The following is a 15,034-nucleotide window of genomic DNA, read 5'->3' as shown; positions in this document are numbered from 1 at the left end:
GTCATTCTGATCTCGCTGGGATGATAGCGTGTCAGCTGGCCGCCGTGTCCGTCTCAGACTTTGAGGATGCTTCCCGGACAGTGTCTCTGCAGGAAGTCGGGCTGATTGACAGCCATCCCCGGGGCGCCAGGCCGGCTCAGGCCTCCGAAGACCAGGCTTCTCCGAATTGCGATGCTTTGGTGTGCTGCCTGCTTTTCTAACGGTCAAGAACTACCTCTTTGAGCCTCTTTTCTGATCCTTTTGTCAAACGGTGGTTGACGAGATTGGCCTCTGGGCCACTCTGGTCCCATATTAGAGGGACTTGTGTGATGGATTCTTGCTGGAGTTTGCTTCCAGGAAAAATTTGGTCCCTGCAGATGAAGGGGTCTGCTGTTGGTCACCAGAAGGTGCAGCCAGGCCATGCACCCTGGGCCCCAGGCTGCCTCGCTGGCAGGAGGCCCAGAGCTGACTCCACCGTCTAGAGCCGCAACGTTCCGCCTCGCTGACCTCAGAGCACCTGCTCATTCTCCTTCCACTTTACGACTCTTTCCAGCCTGCAGGAGTTTGTTTCCATCCTGCCCGTGACTGGGGGGGTGGGGCGTGACCTTGCAGAAGCCCGGGTCACTCCCACCTCCAAAGGCCGTGAGCGTGAGGGTTCAGGGCATGCGCTCTGGAACCTGCCCGGGTCCACGCCCGACCCCAGCCCCGACATCCTCCGGCTGCGTGACCGTCGACAACTTCTAAACAACGTCCCTGTGCCTCAGCTTCCTCCTCTGAAACCGGGATGGTAATACCAAGAGCTGCCTCATGAGGTTCTGTTGAAGACTGATCTTTGCAGATGGGGAAACTGAGGCACAGATATGAAATAAGTTGTCCCAGATCACTCAGCCACAGCATGTTAGAGCTGGGAGTATCTGACACACAGGAAGCTCTATTATTATTACTGTTATCGCTATTATTATTATTTCAGAGGGCTTAGGTAAGGGGTGAAAGAGGTCAGTGTTCAAAGTGGCTACCACAGGGTCTTGCACACAGTAGGTGCTCAATGAACCGCTGATGCACAGAGATGAACGAGGCACGCCTTGTCCCCTAGAATATCTTGGTCCCAGTGACCTACCTCCGACCTTGCACATAGTAGGGGCACGGCTGTGTTCACTGAACAAGAGCAGGGAAGTGTGGGGACCCGGGCCGGACATCTGCCACACCTCCCCTCTCCTGCTGAAGGCAGGCTGGGTTCCAATGGGCTCAGGTTTTCATGATGCCAACTTTCACCCACTGCCAAGTAGAGGGACCAAGACAGAGAGGCAGCGATTCATGTTCAAAAGCAAGGCGCCCACAGCGATAGAAAGGAGGCAGCGGGCAAGGCCAGGAGCCCTCAGCCTTTCTGCCTTGCTGCTGGTTGACTCACTGCCAGCTTCCTTGGCACGCTGCCTGCTTTCTAGTTCCCCCACCTGTGTCTGTTTCCATGGGGCACATGCCCCACGCCCGCTGCCTGCTGTGCCTGGGATGGTGGGGGGTGGAGATGAGGTGGAAGGAACGTCCTGAACCCTTGGCCCCCGGGCCTTGGTGCCTCCCAACCCAGACCCTGAGTTGAATGGACTGACCTGAGGGGCTAAAGGGATCAATCAGGATGTGAAGGAGAAGGTGGTTTCCATGGCAGCGGCAAGAGAAGGGGAAGAGAGGCTTGGAGAGACAGAGGAGGGGGCGCCAGGGTGGGACAGGCAGGGGAGGGGAAAGCGGCGGCCCAGAGAGTCTGGGGGAATGGGGTCAACAGAGAGAGATGGAGGAGAGAGTGGGATTCGGGCCTGAGGCTCAGGGTAGCAGCTGAAGACAGTAGGAAGGGCCAAGATGGGTGGCACGGTGACCCCATCGCCCGCCAACCAGGCATCAAGGGGACCAGACCAGCAGGGGCCGGTGATCCCAAATCTGTCCTCATCCAGGGGCCCAGCTCCTAACTTCCTGGCTCGGGTGATCTAGGGATCCCAGGCTGGGCTGTGGTTCATCTTTGGGAATCCATCATTGGAAGATAAAATCTGATTTCCAAGAACCGTTTTCCCGCACTGAAAACAGGTCACTCCCAGTTGGCCCACGGGGAAATGAGGGCTGCCGTCTCCGGAGCACCCCTCTGGGCAGGAGGGAGGCGCCTCCCTCGGTGCCCTCGATTGAGCCACAGAACAAAGGGCTCCCCACAGCCCTGATGCAGAAGCCGAGGTCCAGAGAGGCTAGTGACGTGCCTGCGGTCACACAGTTCTGGGAGGCTGAGCTGGCTTAGGATGTGCCCCTGGCCCCTTCCAGGCCAGACAAAGGGTCCCCTCTCAGAGTGAAATGCCGGAATGTAGGAGGGTGCAGCTCAGGGGGCGCCAGTGGGAGGCAGGACCTATCCTCCCGAAAGGCAACGGAGGGGCGGAATGGGGCCTCACCTGCCACTGTCAGTGATGAGGTGCTGGTGGAGAGCTGCAGCACTGGACCCCAAGTATAACTAACACCCAGATGCTCGCAGCTGGGATGCCAGTCCACAAAGACTAGGGCAGGGGGCAGGGGGCAGGGGGCAGGGCCTGGGATGGGGGGTGGGGGGGGACAAGGACCAAGGGAGGGAAGCGGGGGCAGGGCAGGAGGCCCTGGCATGTTCTGGAACTTCTCCCCTCCCCGTTTGCCACCCTTCTCCATTGTTCTCCCCAGCAACCCTGCATTTGACTGGAAGCCACAGATGTTTTACACCCACTGAGCGGTTTTATGATGGAAACCATTTGCAGGTTTAAAGGGGGATGAAAATCAGGCTAATGGCTTTTTAAAGGCCCCAGAAAAAAAGAATTCAGGCAGTTTCTGGAAAGAAGGAAAACATACAAGAAAGACGGTGATAAAGCTCTCCCCGCTGAGGGAGGGGCTCAGCTCGGAGGTTGCGGGGGCTGTTCTGGTTGCCCAGGCCCCCTGCCCCCAGCTCCCTCTCTCTCCCCCTGCCACCTGGTCCCTGGGCGCCCCCAATTTGAGACAGCCTGCTCACCTCTGACTGGTGCCGCTCAAGTGTTTTCGGGTAAGCCCACCACATTTAGACAGGCCAGACCCTTGACTGGCTCCCCAGCCAGGAGGAATGGCTAGAAGGTGGGGAGACCCCACTGTGGGCTGCCACCCCATGGAGCAATTCCGACATGTCCTTCTCTGCTGCTCCGGGCAGAGGTTGGACCCAAACCCTCCAGCTTTGCGTTGTGAAAAGAGCACTGGATATTTCTGGCTTGTTGAGACTGGAATCATCGAGACTTCTGGCACGCGCAACCACAGCTGCCCTTCAGTGAACACCTACTGTGTGCTCCCCACCCCAACCCCGTGTGAGGGGCTTTGTGACACCAGGGCCAATCCTCAAATCACCCTGCGGGGGGCTGTCCGTGGCCCATTTCCCAGAGCCTTCTCAGGTCACCTGGCCTGGCCTCTCCGTCTTTGATCTGCGGCTGACTGCTGTGCCACCTCAGGCAAGTCACTCTAGCTCTCCTTTGTTAAGCGTAGGGCGACCAACTGTCCTGATTTGCCTGGAGCTGAAGGGTTCCTGGGACATGGGACTTTCAGTGCCCAAACCAGGAGAGTCCTGGGTAAACCAGGACTAGTTCAATGACCAGGCTGGGCTGGGAGACCCGATATTAAACGAGGAATCCCAGTGTCCTCTACATACATCCTGTGCCCAGAGGACGGGTCCCTCGGCTCAAGGGAGAGTCTCTTTCATCCACCGATGTCTTGACTTGGTGCAGTGCCCACGGCTCCTCACCAGCCCCGGGGAACTGTCTCCCAGTCCGCTCTGTGAAGGGCTTGCTGGAGTAGAAAATCCAGGGATGGGCCAAACGGAGGCCAGGGAGTCATTTCTGGGTTTCAGATTGTTCTGTCCCTGCCCCGTTGGGGTTGATCCTTCTCTCTTCACGGGCAGCTTCTCCAGGAAGGTAGTGACGAGGGGTGGCTCAGGTCTTTCCACCGCAGGTGATGTCAGCCAAGTTCACACCAGGTGGAATAAGACCATTTGCCCTTGACCTGAATCTAGGGTCTGGGTCCCCTTTCTGGGGCGAGCTTGAGCAGAGACCCACCTCCAGGGCTGGGAAAGACTGACTAGGCGTTATCTCTTTCAGAAGCTGCGGGAGAGGGAGCAGGTGCGGGGCAGGACCCCGGTGGGCGGCGGGAGACCCCGCCTTAAGTCAGTGCGGAGAGAGTGATGGAGGCCACGGTTTGTGTGTGGCCAGCTCTGTGGCAGCCCCTGACGGTTCAAAGGACTTGTGCAAAGCTGTGAAATCGATCCTGAAATAATTTCCGTTCAACCTTACTCACTAGGGAGCCGCCGTGTGTGAAGGCCTGCCAAGCTGTAGGCTCTGGCATTGAAGGTTTGGTGAAGCCAATGGAAGGGGACCACCCGGCATGTCTGGTCAGGGAAGGAGAGGTTAAACAGATGGATGGACCCATGGGGGAGGGAAGAGGATGAGGACCTGAGACCTAGAGTGGGGTCGCCTGGGAGCTTGTTAGAAACCCTCAGGTCGCACCCCAGACTTACACGTCCCCAGGGGTGTCTTGAGCAGGCGTAAGTTTGAGCCACGCACCCCAGCACCCTCCCAGGGACTCCTTGAGAGGACCCCATCCCAAGACAAGGTCTGGTCTAGACAAGGCCTTTTCTGGCCTGTGCCCATCTGCTTTCCCAGGTCTGCCCATTGCCACAAATGCTACCCCCAGTGGCCAGTCCACTTCCTGGTGCTGGAGGGTTCAGGCAGCCACCCAGGGCCTGTGAAGAGACAGCAAGGGCAGCGAGGGTCGCTGGGGTGGCGGAGTAGCCGGGGCCGGCCGAGCAGGTGCACACCTGGGCCACCGGGCCAGGCAAGCAGACCTCAGCTGCCCACTGGCTCCCAGGCAGGCTCTGCAAATTGGACAGGCGAGGAGGGGGGAGGGTGGGTGTCAATACCATCCCCCCCACCCTTTTCAGAGAGCAACAAACCCTTCACAATGCCTTTTTAGCAAACACCCTGAAAGCATCCTGATAGCACTCCGGCATGGCTGCCGGAGACATTATGGCCATTTTTATTAGCTCTGCCGCATGGCTCTGCAGGGGTGGGGCGGGCACCTGCAAATGTGGCCCCAGCATTGCAGGGCATGACCTGAACTTGGAGTGTGAGCAGGTGTTAGAGGGAGGCAGAAGCGAAGCCCTGGCCTCCCTCCGGGAACGTGCGGCCAGTGGAGGGAGCGTGGCAGATGCTCCAAGAGGAGACCTTCACGGCTTCCCACTTGAAGTCTTCCCAGCAGGGGCGAGGGTGAGCAGGGCTGAGGCGGACACGGCTCCTAAGCTTGCAGGGAGTGTGTTTAACCTACTTGCAAGAAGGAACCGTGTCCTGGCCCCTCAGAAGCTTCGTTTCCATGCAGACAACGGCGATACAAATGAAAAGGCTCTCTCATCTCTTCATTAAAGCAGCGCCCCAGAGGACCAATCGCTACCTGAATCGCCTCCATTAGCCCAGAAAGAGACACTGTGTGTATAAATGAAGGCGTTTGAATTACAAAATGCTTTTTAAATAGGGTAGATTATAAAAATTTGGTCCTGACAAGTCTTCTTATTTGATTGCTGAGTTTCGGCAAGAGACGCGAGGCCGCATGCCCCTTTCCTCCCCTCCTCCCCTCCTCCCCACATCCCTCCCTCCTTTCCTCCTCTCTGGGTCCTGGCCAGATCAGGGAGGGTGCTACGGTCAGACTACGGCAGGCTTGATCCTCCAGTGGATGGAAGCCACGGGAAGGTTTTCAGTTGGGAAACCACAGGCCAGTTCTTCACTCTGATAAGGTCACCCCGGCAGCACGGGGGCCGGGGAAGGACTGGAGGGGGCTTGGGCAGGGAGACGTGGCAAAAATGAAGACTCAAGTGGAGAGTTCCAGTTGGAGCAGAGGCAAGGGAGCAGAGGGAAGGAAATGACCGACTGTGTGTCGCCTGCCTCGCGACCTCCCCTCACCTGAGAGAGGATTAGAAGAAAAGAGGGTCCGAGGCACCCCCACAAAGGTCATGCACGCTCTTCTCAGAGAGAAATCCCAGAGCCCCCAGCCCGTCCCCGAGCCAGGTGATCCATATTCACACACAATTCCTGCAGGAATTCCTGCAAATGGAGAGCGGCACTTCAGAAAGTAGGCGTAGGGTGGGGTGGGGGTAAAGTGGAGGGAGATGCTTCTAAAGGAGGGCACCCAGAGAGGGGCGGGGAAAAGACAAAAGTCACAAAAAGCCAAGGGGTCCTCCTGCCATCACTGCAGAAAACAGCTGGAGAGTTAAACATACGCCCCCCCGCTGAGCCACTCCTGGGTGTTTACCCGAGAGAGATGACAGCACGTGTCCCCACAGAACCTGGTACGCACATGTCCCTCGGGGCTTTCGCTGTAATAGCCCGAACTGAGAGCAGCCCACGCGTCCACCGACAGGCGAGTGGACAGCCCAGGGGTCTCTCCACATGGTGGGATGCTGTTTGGCCGTAGAAAGGAAGGAACTCTTGATAAAGCAACTGCAGGAACGAATCTGAAAATAGTGACGAGTGCGCACAACCAAACCCAAAATGGCGCACACCGCGTGATTCAGCTTACACGAAAGCCTGGGAAATACGATCTGCCGTGACAGACAGCAGATCCGTGGCCGGCTGGGGTTGGGTGGGATTACTCAAGGGTTCTAGGAAGCTTCTGGGGTGATATGTTCATTATCGTGATTGTGGCGATGGTTTCAATGACATATGACAGTGTATCATACGTCAAAACCCATCAAATGTGTAAACTTTCTGCGCGGTTGTTTGTCAATTACATGTCAATAAAGCTATAAGCAAAATTTATTTTAAAAAGGCAAGGACCCCAGGAGACATATAGCGTAGGGACGAGCTAACTTAACCCTGCTCTACCCCTAAGACCGGCGGGGTGAAGCTGATGATGAAGAGCTTGATCCCGGGTGACTTAAGTGGCGTCCACCCGCCTTGTTCTAAGAAGGACGGAGGCATAGGTGTGGGCTCGATAGAAAAGATGGCCTCATCGTGTTGCTGTTTAGAAGTATTGCTCTGTTGTCCTCGCTGCTACAGACTCAGCATCGCAAACGGTTCCTGGTACGTGGTAGGCACTTAATAATTTGTATAAAAATTTAATCAATTAGCAGTGGATGGGGAAGAATCTGACGAGCGCCTGCAGCCCACCAGGCTCTGTTCGAAGTGCGTTTGCCTGCGTTCATTAATTTAGGCTTTAGTTCCCTGCAAAAGTCATCTGACTCCCCCACAACAAAGAGGAGTAAGGCAAAGACCCCCTCCCTGTTTCCTCCCGGCCCTGTCCTCCACCCCCATGTCCACGACCTCGGTTCTGTGAGAATCTAGGACTCTTCCCAGTGGAAAGACACAGCCAGGAAGGGAGAGGCAAAAAGAGGCGGTGAGGTGGCGTCAGGTGTGGAGAATGTGGACGCAACCTGCTCAGCAAACTCCCGTCCTCAGAATTAAGGGGCCCCCTGGAAGCTGGAAGAAGAGAATTTAGGAAATAAAAGGCCGCCCTGTTTCTGGCAGCAGTGAGGAAGCAGATGGCTCTCATTACCTGGAGAGGCGGCAGAGAGGCTTGGAATAGAAACGCGCTCAAGAGCAGTGGCAGTGGATTTGGGTACCAGAGAGCTCAAATCAGTGTGCCGACAAAGGAGGATCCGAGGAAGCCGGGCGGGGAGGGGTGCGTGGGAGGAATCCAAGGATGATTCTGGGGCTCTGGCATCCGCTAGGCTTGGTTTTAAATCACGACACCCACCGACCTGCTCTGTGACCTCAGGCATGTCACATCTTCTCTGGGTGCCTCAGTTTCCTCATCTGTACAATGGGGATAATAGCATTATTATTGCGATATAGTACATATTAGAGCATGTTTTCTATGCTGCGTTATAATAGGGTGGGGTCAAGGATTCGGTGAGATAGGGTAAAGTGCTTAGCAGAAGGCCTCTCACTGTAAATCTCTGTAAATCTCAGCATCCCCACAAAGGCTGTAATCCCACAAGGCAGCTGTTAGAACACCCGTTTATCAGATGGAGAAACCAAAGCTCAGAGAAGCCCAAGGACCTTGTCCAACCTTACACGGCTAGCCAGGTGCAGAGCCCAGACCAGAGCCCGAGGTGCCCAATCCCCGCCCAGGCTGCTTCCACTGCCCTCATTCATACAGTGGATATTCTCTGAACACCTGCCATGTGGCCAGGCTCATCTTCAGGGAGCGCCTATGCTTCTCTGGGAGGGAAGAGAGTTGGTGACAATGTAGCAGGATATGGACGGGTAGGCGCTCCCAGACAGGTGCAGTCCTGAGGAAGCAGCAGGGAACTTGGCGTAGGTGGCGGGCAATCAGGGCAGCCTTCCTGGCAGAGGCAGCATCTGAATGTAGAGACTGTGGACTGCTCTATGTATCTGGTGATTCTAGTTCATTGGGCTCTCACACTGTGCCAGCTCTGAGCCAAGCCCTCACATTATCCCGTGTAACAGGTGGGGAAAGTGAGACGCAGCTGCTGGGCTTTGAAAGATGGCTAGAGGCTTAAGAAAGGAAGAGCGCTCCAGGCAGAAGTAACAGCCTGAGCAAAAGCACGGAGCCAGGAACCAAATCCTTGGTTTCTCTGTATCCACCCCCCCGCCCCGACCTCCGCCCGCCCCAGGCTCAGCACAGGGCATGGCACACAGTAGGCCTAAATACTTGTGATGGATGTGGACAGCCCACAGTCCTGGCCCAGGGCCTGGCAGAAGCCCCAGTGACCGGCCCTGGCATGGCCTCACCTGAGCCACGGGGGCCACGGGGGCAACCAGAGGGGTCCCTGCTATTTCTGTGCCCAGCTTTTCAAAAACAAGATTACTCGCCCATCAGAGCCACTGTCAGGGTCGGTAAACTCCAGCCGCCACACTGAGTCCACGGATCTCGCCAGAACCTCTGCAGTTATTAATAGTTTATTGATCGCAGCCATTGCTGATGAGAGGTGGTCTCCAGGGCCCGCCCCCTCGGGGCCCCACTGCGGAAGGCCTTCCGTCCAGCACTCAGGGCAGTGCCCCTCAAGTCTGGGAAGGGGCCTTGGCTGCTGCCACCACTTGAGACGCTCAGCTGTGGCGCTGGGAGGAGGATCGGTCCAGATCAAGTCTGTGATCTGGAAGCTGCAGGTGGGAATGAGAACCTGCCTTGGGTGGGCAGGGGCTGCGCCTGGTTTCCAGCACAGAGGGAGGCAAGGTTCCCTATGCTCACACCACAGCGGCCTGGCAGGTCTCACCTTCCACTCATTTGACAAATAGTGATTGAGTCCCCAGCTCGATGGCAGGCACCGTCCAAGGCCCCGGGGGCACTGGTAAACCAGACAGCTGCAGACCCCGCCTTCCTAGAGCTCACAGTGTATGGGGGGAGAGGACATTCCAGAGTCACAAATGCAAGCCCTTAAATTACAATTTAGGCAGGTACCACTCAGGACAGCTGTGAGCAGACCTGCTGCGTCATTAGCTGTTGCTGCATAACGAGCTGTCCCAAACCTGGTGGCTTAAAGTGACAATCACGCACTATTGCTCACGAGTCCAGGGGTGGCTGGGCTCGCTCCTGAGTGTGGCCTCGGCTGGAACAGCTGGGCCCACCGGGGCCTCTCTCTACGTGCTCTCGTCCTTCTCAGAGGCTCGTTCTCAGGGCAGAGGCAGCAGAGGGAGAGAGTTCTTTAGAAACTTTGGAATTTGCACACCGTCACTTCCACCGCATATTACTGGTCAAAGCAGGTCACAGGCCAAGAGTGAGGAGCCTGACTCCACCCCTGGGTGGGAGGGGCTGTGAAGGCTCCGGAGGCACGGACACCAGGAGGCTGTTAATCCGGGCCTCAGTGGGAGCCACCAGCCACACCCACCGAGTCCAGCTTGTCACTGAGAACGCGACTGTTCCTTTGTGGCTTAAAGGGTGTAACCAAGGGAAGAAAATGCAATATTCTCAGGAGAAGAGAACGTTACGAGCCAAAGTGCTGAATCAAGAAAGGAACTTGGTTAAATGTACCCATGAGTGTCGCCTATGAGGGATCCCGGGTGGGATGCTGGAACAGAAAAAGGACATTAGTGGAAAAACTGGTGACATAATAGTGATGTGTCAATGTTGGTTTCTTCTTCTGACAACTGAACCCCAGTCATGTGAGTGTTAACAGTGGGTGAGGGCTATGGGAATTCCCTATTCTCCGTGCACCTTTTCTGTAAATCTAAAACAATTCCAAAATAAAAAAAAATTCCTTTAAGAAAAGGAATTTGGGGACCGGCCCTGTGGCATAGTGGTTAAGTTTGCATGCTCTGCCCCAGCAGCCTGGGGTTTGCGGGTTTAGATCCCGGGCAGGGACTTATACACCGCTCATCAAGCTGTACTGTGGCAGTGTCCCACACACAAAATAGAAGATTGCACAGATGTTAGCCCACGGCCAATCTTACTCACCAAAAAACAAAAAAAAGGAACTTGGCACACAGGAAGAATGAAAGGAACTCCATCATAGCTGGAGGAAGGGGCAGGCTGAGATGTGGCTAGAGATGTGGCAGGAAGCAACCTTACTGGGCCCTGTTGGCCAAGATGAGGATTCTGGTCTTTGACTTAAGAGCAGAGAGAAGCTTTAGACGGGCTTTATGTAGGGAAGTACCATTAGCCATTTGCGTTTGAAAAGGTCTGGGTTCTACCCTGCAGAACGGATCAGGAGGGCGATGGGCAGGGGCAGAAAAAACACTGGACTCTCCGCCTCTGTCTTCCAGGTGAGCAAAGGTGGAGGCCGTGGAGACAGAGGGAAGTGCGTATTTCGGGATATATTTACGACTCAGTCACTGACTGTATTTGGAGAGTATGGAAATGGGAGACATCAAGGATGGTGCCCAGGAGGGTGATTGGACCAATGGTGAAGGGCAGGACTGTCTGGGGAGAGGCGGGACCCAGCAGGAGGACATCTGAGGCTGGAGATAAAGTCCTGAGTGGGAAGCTGGCTTCTTCGTAAAGCACCAATCCAGGTGTCCCCGAGCTGTCTTCTGTACCACCTGTGTTGTGTCACCTGCAGGTGTCACCCGAACATATTGCTTATGTTACTGTCACCTGAGCATGTCATCAGGGTAGCAATTGCCTAAACATGTCACCTGTGTCGCTATCACATAAACACATCTTCTGCGTGCATCACCTGTGTAGCAATTACCTGTACGTTTCCACCTGTGTCAGCCATTATTATCTGGTTACATCACCTGGGCAGCTGCCGGCTACTCAGGTCCCCTGAGCCTGTTTCTTTATGGAGCTGTCACCTGAACGTGTCACCTGCACACCTGTCACCGACGCAAGTCACTTAAGCAGGTCGCCTCTATAACTGACACCTATGAGTACCACCTAAACATGTCACTCCAGGTTCTGTCACTCAGCAACAGTGCCCGGTGGAGAGGCTATTTTTCAGTCTAGCTGCGTTACAAAGGAAGTAGTTGCCAGAGGAGACGGTTCCTGCGGTTTCCACTGTCGCCGCTCCCTCTGAGACCGGAGTGGGGAGGGAGGCAGCCTCGTCCCCACGAAGTCTCCTGATGAAAAGCTCCCTGTTCTTCAAGTCCTTGTGTGACAGTCGGCAGACCAGATGTCAACCTCTGTGTGTTCTATGCAAATGAAGGTGTTTATTTGTGCTAATGAGGGCTGGGTTGTGGGAGGGGGGAGCCTTAGATGGGCTGGCTCCGAGACGACAGCCCCACAGCAGTGGAAAGAGAAGCTGAGAGCCCAGGTGTGTGGGGGGTGAGGGGAGAGAGTGGGGGACAGTGAGTCATAAGGAAAAAGGAGCTTGAAGACAAAGATGGGGGGACAGCTGAGACGAGAGAGGAAAGGAGTGAATCTGAGGTTAGATTGCTCAGCAGAAACAGATGGGAGAGAGAGGCTCAGCTGAGCAGAGTGGAAATGTGTTCCCAAGGGGGTGGGAAGGAAGAACTGGATTAAAGGAAACCCCCCCTCTCGGGGTGGCAGGGCTGGGACGCACACCCAGAGCCTGTGCCCCAACCACCGCCCTCTTTTCCTCCCATCGGGGTCTCTCTGATAGGACTGTTGGGCGGGGAGGGCACCGTGCCTGGCATTCACTACGAGTTCCGAGAATCTGAACCTCTTCCCCAGGTTTTCTGCTGTGGCATGAGAACCTCTAAGACCCAAACACGGAGACCCCACTTCCTCCAAGCTGCGGCCAGAATAGGCTCCCTTTGGCCTCGTGGTCAGGCCCAGAGAAGGTGGGAACTTGCTGGAGGACGCACAGGTTTCCTTGACGCAGCATCAGTGCAGCCTCCGTGACTCCAGGTTGAGGCTCTTCCCTTTCAGCGTCCAGATCCCCCTGCCAGGCGCCCCCTCGCCCGCAGGGCTTCACAGGGCGAAGGAGCAAGAGCTGATGGTCGCTCGTCCCTGCTGACAGCGGCCTTGCCGTGACATCCTCACCTTTAGTCCTCGCTGCAGTCCTGTGAGGCTTCAGCCCCGTATTTCAGATGAGAAGATGGAGGCTCAGAGAGAGACGGCCTGACTGGCACAAGGTCACCTAGCACACCGTTGGCGGGGCAGGATTCGCACTCGGCTCTCCCCGACCCTGTGTCAGGGCTCCTTTAGTACGGGAGGCAGGAAAGAGCTGCCCGGTGGGCGTTTTCCATAGGGAGAGAACAAAGCACCGACTCACTGTCAGCATGGCCTGACCCTGTGGAAGGATCTAACACGGGGATCATCAAACTACAGCCTGCGGAGCAAATCCAGCCTGTTTTTTAGCAGCCTGTAAACTAAGAATGTTTTTTAGATTTTTAAGTGGTTGAGAAAAAATAAAAACAGAAGAAGAAGAAGAAGAAGATGTCATGGCATATGAAAATATATGAAATTCAACTTTCAATGATTATAAATGAAGTTTCATTGGAACACGGCCACACTGATTTGCTAACGCACTGTCCGTGGCTGCTTTTGTGTCACAAGGACAGAGTTGAGTGGTTGTGACGGAGATGTAAGAGCAACAAACTTTAAAATATTTACTCTCTGGCCTTTTAGAGGAAACATCCAGAAGGTTTGGGGAGGTCTCTCCCATCCTCATGGGTTGCCTCCTCCGAGAGGCCCTCCTGACTACCTTGGCAGAACCAGCTGTTCCTCGCTCTGTGCTCGGGTCAGCTCACCCTTTTCCTGGTGATTTACATGCTGGTCAGCTTCTCTGCCTCCTCGTCCAATGGGAGTGGCTCCTTGGAGACAAGCATTTCACTGTGTTCCTTCTCAAGTCCCCAGGGCTGGGCGTAGAGCGACAGAAGGCTGTGTGGAAAGGGGAATTCTAGTTCCCATCCTGGCTCTTATTAGCCATATTGCAGGAGGCAGTTACATCCGCCTCTGGAGCCTCAGTCTCCAGGTTTCTGAAATGGGAGTCGCGATCCTCTCCTACGTGGAGGGCAGCCCAGAGGAGTGAGTGGGGTGATGCCTGGGGTACCGGTTTTGAGCCTGCCCATCCTCCAGGTGCCTCTTAATCCCGTCATCCTCAGGGCCCCCTGAGCGTGGACACCACCACCATTCCCAGTTCATTGAAGCAGCAAGGAGCACAGATTTAACTCCAGCTGAATACACAGCCCACACCTTCACCTTCTGAAGCGCCAAGCGCAGGGCCTGGCAGACAGTCGGTGTTCCGTAAATGTTGCTTCTCCTCCCAGCACAGCACACGGGCCTGTGGTCAGTCAAGGGGCGTTTGTTGAGCGAAGGCTGAGCGGGGGGGCTTTGGGGCTGGTTTTCTGGAAGCTGTGCCTTGTGGTCCCGGAGGACGGGCCCTCACCCTGCTCCTCTGCCTCCCCGCAGGTTGCCCGAGGTCCGCATCTCGGACAACGGTCCCTACGAGTGCCACGTGGGCATCTACGACCGCGCCACGAGGGAGAAGGTGGTCCTGGCCTCGGGCAACATCTTCCTCAACGTCATGGGTGAGTGCAGGGCCCTGGCCCTGGTGTTGCAGTGAGGAGCTGTGTGTGTGTGCATGCGTGCATACGTGCATGCTGTACAGAGGGGCTGTCCCGGGAAGCACCTGCCGAAAGCCTGTTGTGCTGGCAGCGGACGCCCTTCTTTCCCACCCTTGCTCTCGAGGGGCAGGAGGCCGGCCATGCCAACATGTGACCAATGTGTGACCGGTGTGTCCTTGCCGCCCAAGGATTTGCTCTTAGGAGCTCTTCTCCACCCAGCACTGATGCTCTGCCCTCCTGAAGGTGGGGCCGTGCCTCATCCCCAGATGCTGGTGGCCGGGGCATTTGGAGGGGCCCCGACACGTTGTTTGGGACAAATGAGGACCTGAAGGAACGCTGAGAGCTTCCTGAGGGCCTGCTGTCACAGTCCCTGGGCCTCAGTTTCCACTTCTGTAAGATGGGCGTGGGATGCAGGCCCGGTGGGTCCTTCATGGACCACCCAGCTCCAGGCTCTGTGGCCTGGTGGGGACATGGGGCGGGAGGTCCTGGGCCCTGTGGGAGCAGCGGTGTGGGCACCTTCCGCAGGCTGAAGCCAAGAGCCACGTTCGTGGAAATACCTGTGGGGAAAGTGCAGTGGGGGTGGGCGCTCCCCTGGGGGGAGGACAGCCCTGGAGCCTACCTGGGGGGCCTGAGATGCATCTCGGGGGGAGGCACACCTGCTGCAGAGGGAATGATTCTGACCGGGCCACGTGTGCCCTCCCTGGACCTCCCAGGCCTTTTCTGCAACACAGAAGCAGTGGATGACGAGTCAGGAAGCGCGCTGGGCTGAGTGTCGCGGCTCCCGGGTTCCGACCCAGGGTCTGTGCCTCCACTTCTAAGTCTGCAAAATGGAAGTAATGATGCTGATATCCGTCTCTGGCTGGCTGCGTCTCCCAGCCCAGCCTTGTTTCCCCCATTTGTAAAAACAAGGCCCTTGCTCCGTGCGATCTGGGAAGCCCCGGCCAGCGCTGAGTTCCTGCCAGGCGCGCTCTTGCATTCTGCTGTCAGAATTCCGGGGCTTGGGTCAACTCTGGGCCCCATGTTCTCTGATTTTCTCACCGAATGAGATTGACCGGGGAACTAAAGTCTCCCATCCTCGGCAATCAATGAAAGCAGAAAGGCCGCGTCCAAAGCCATGGCTTCTGGGGAAA

At 56.2% G+C, this 15,034-nt stretch overlaps 1 protein-coding gene across 1 annotated transcript in view; it reads left to right on the top strand.

Annotated features, from left to right (window-relative positions):
- IGSF21 (immunoglobin superfamily member 21) overlaps window positions 1-15,034 on the top strand; it is a 237,547-nt gene that overhangs the window by 184,614 nt on the left and 37,899 nt on the right. Inside the window, exon 4 of the mRNA XM_046663094.1 lies at window positions 13,750-13,868. Coding sequence (XP_046519050.1) covers window positions 13,750-13,868 — 119 coding nt within the window. The remainder of the gene's footprint in view (window positions 1-13,749; window positions 13,869-15,034) is intronic.

This window comes from Equus quagga, chromosome 5, assembly GCF_021613505.1.
Source record: "Equus quagga isolate Etosha38 chromosome 5, UCLA_HA_Equagga_1.0, whole genome shotgun sequence".
Lineage (NCBI taxonomy): Eukaryota > Metazoa > Chordata > Mammalia > Perissodactyla > Equidae > Equus > Equus quagga.
Note: the sequence above shows the minus strand (reverse complement) of the source record. Positions and strands in the feature narration are given on the sequence as shown.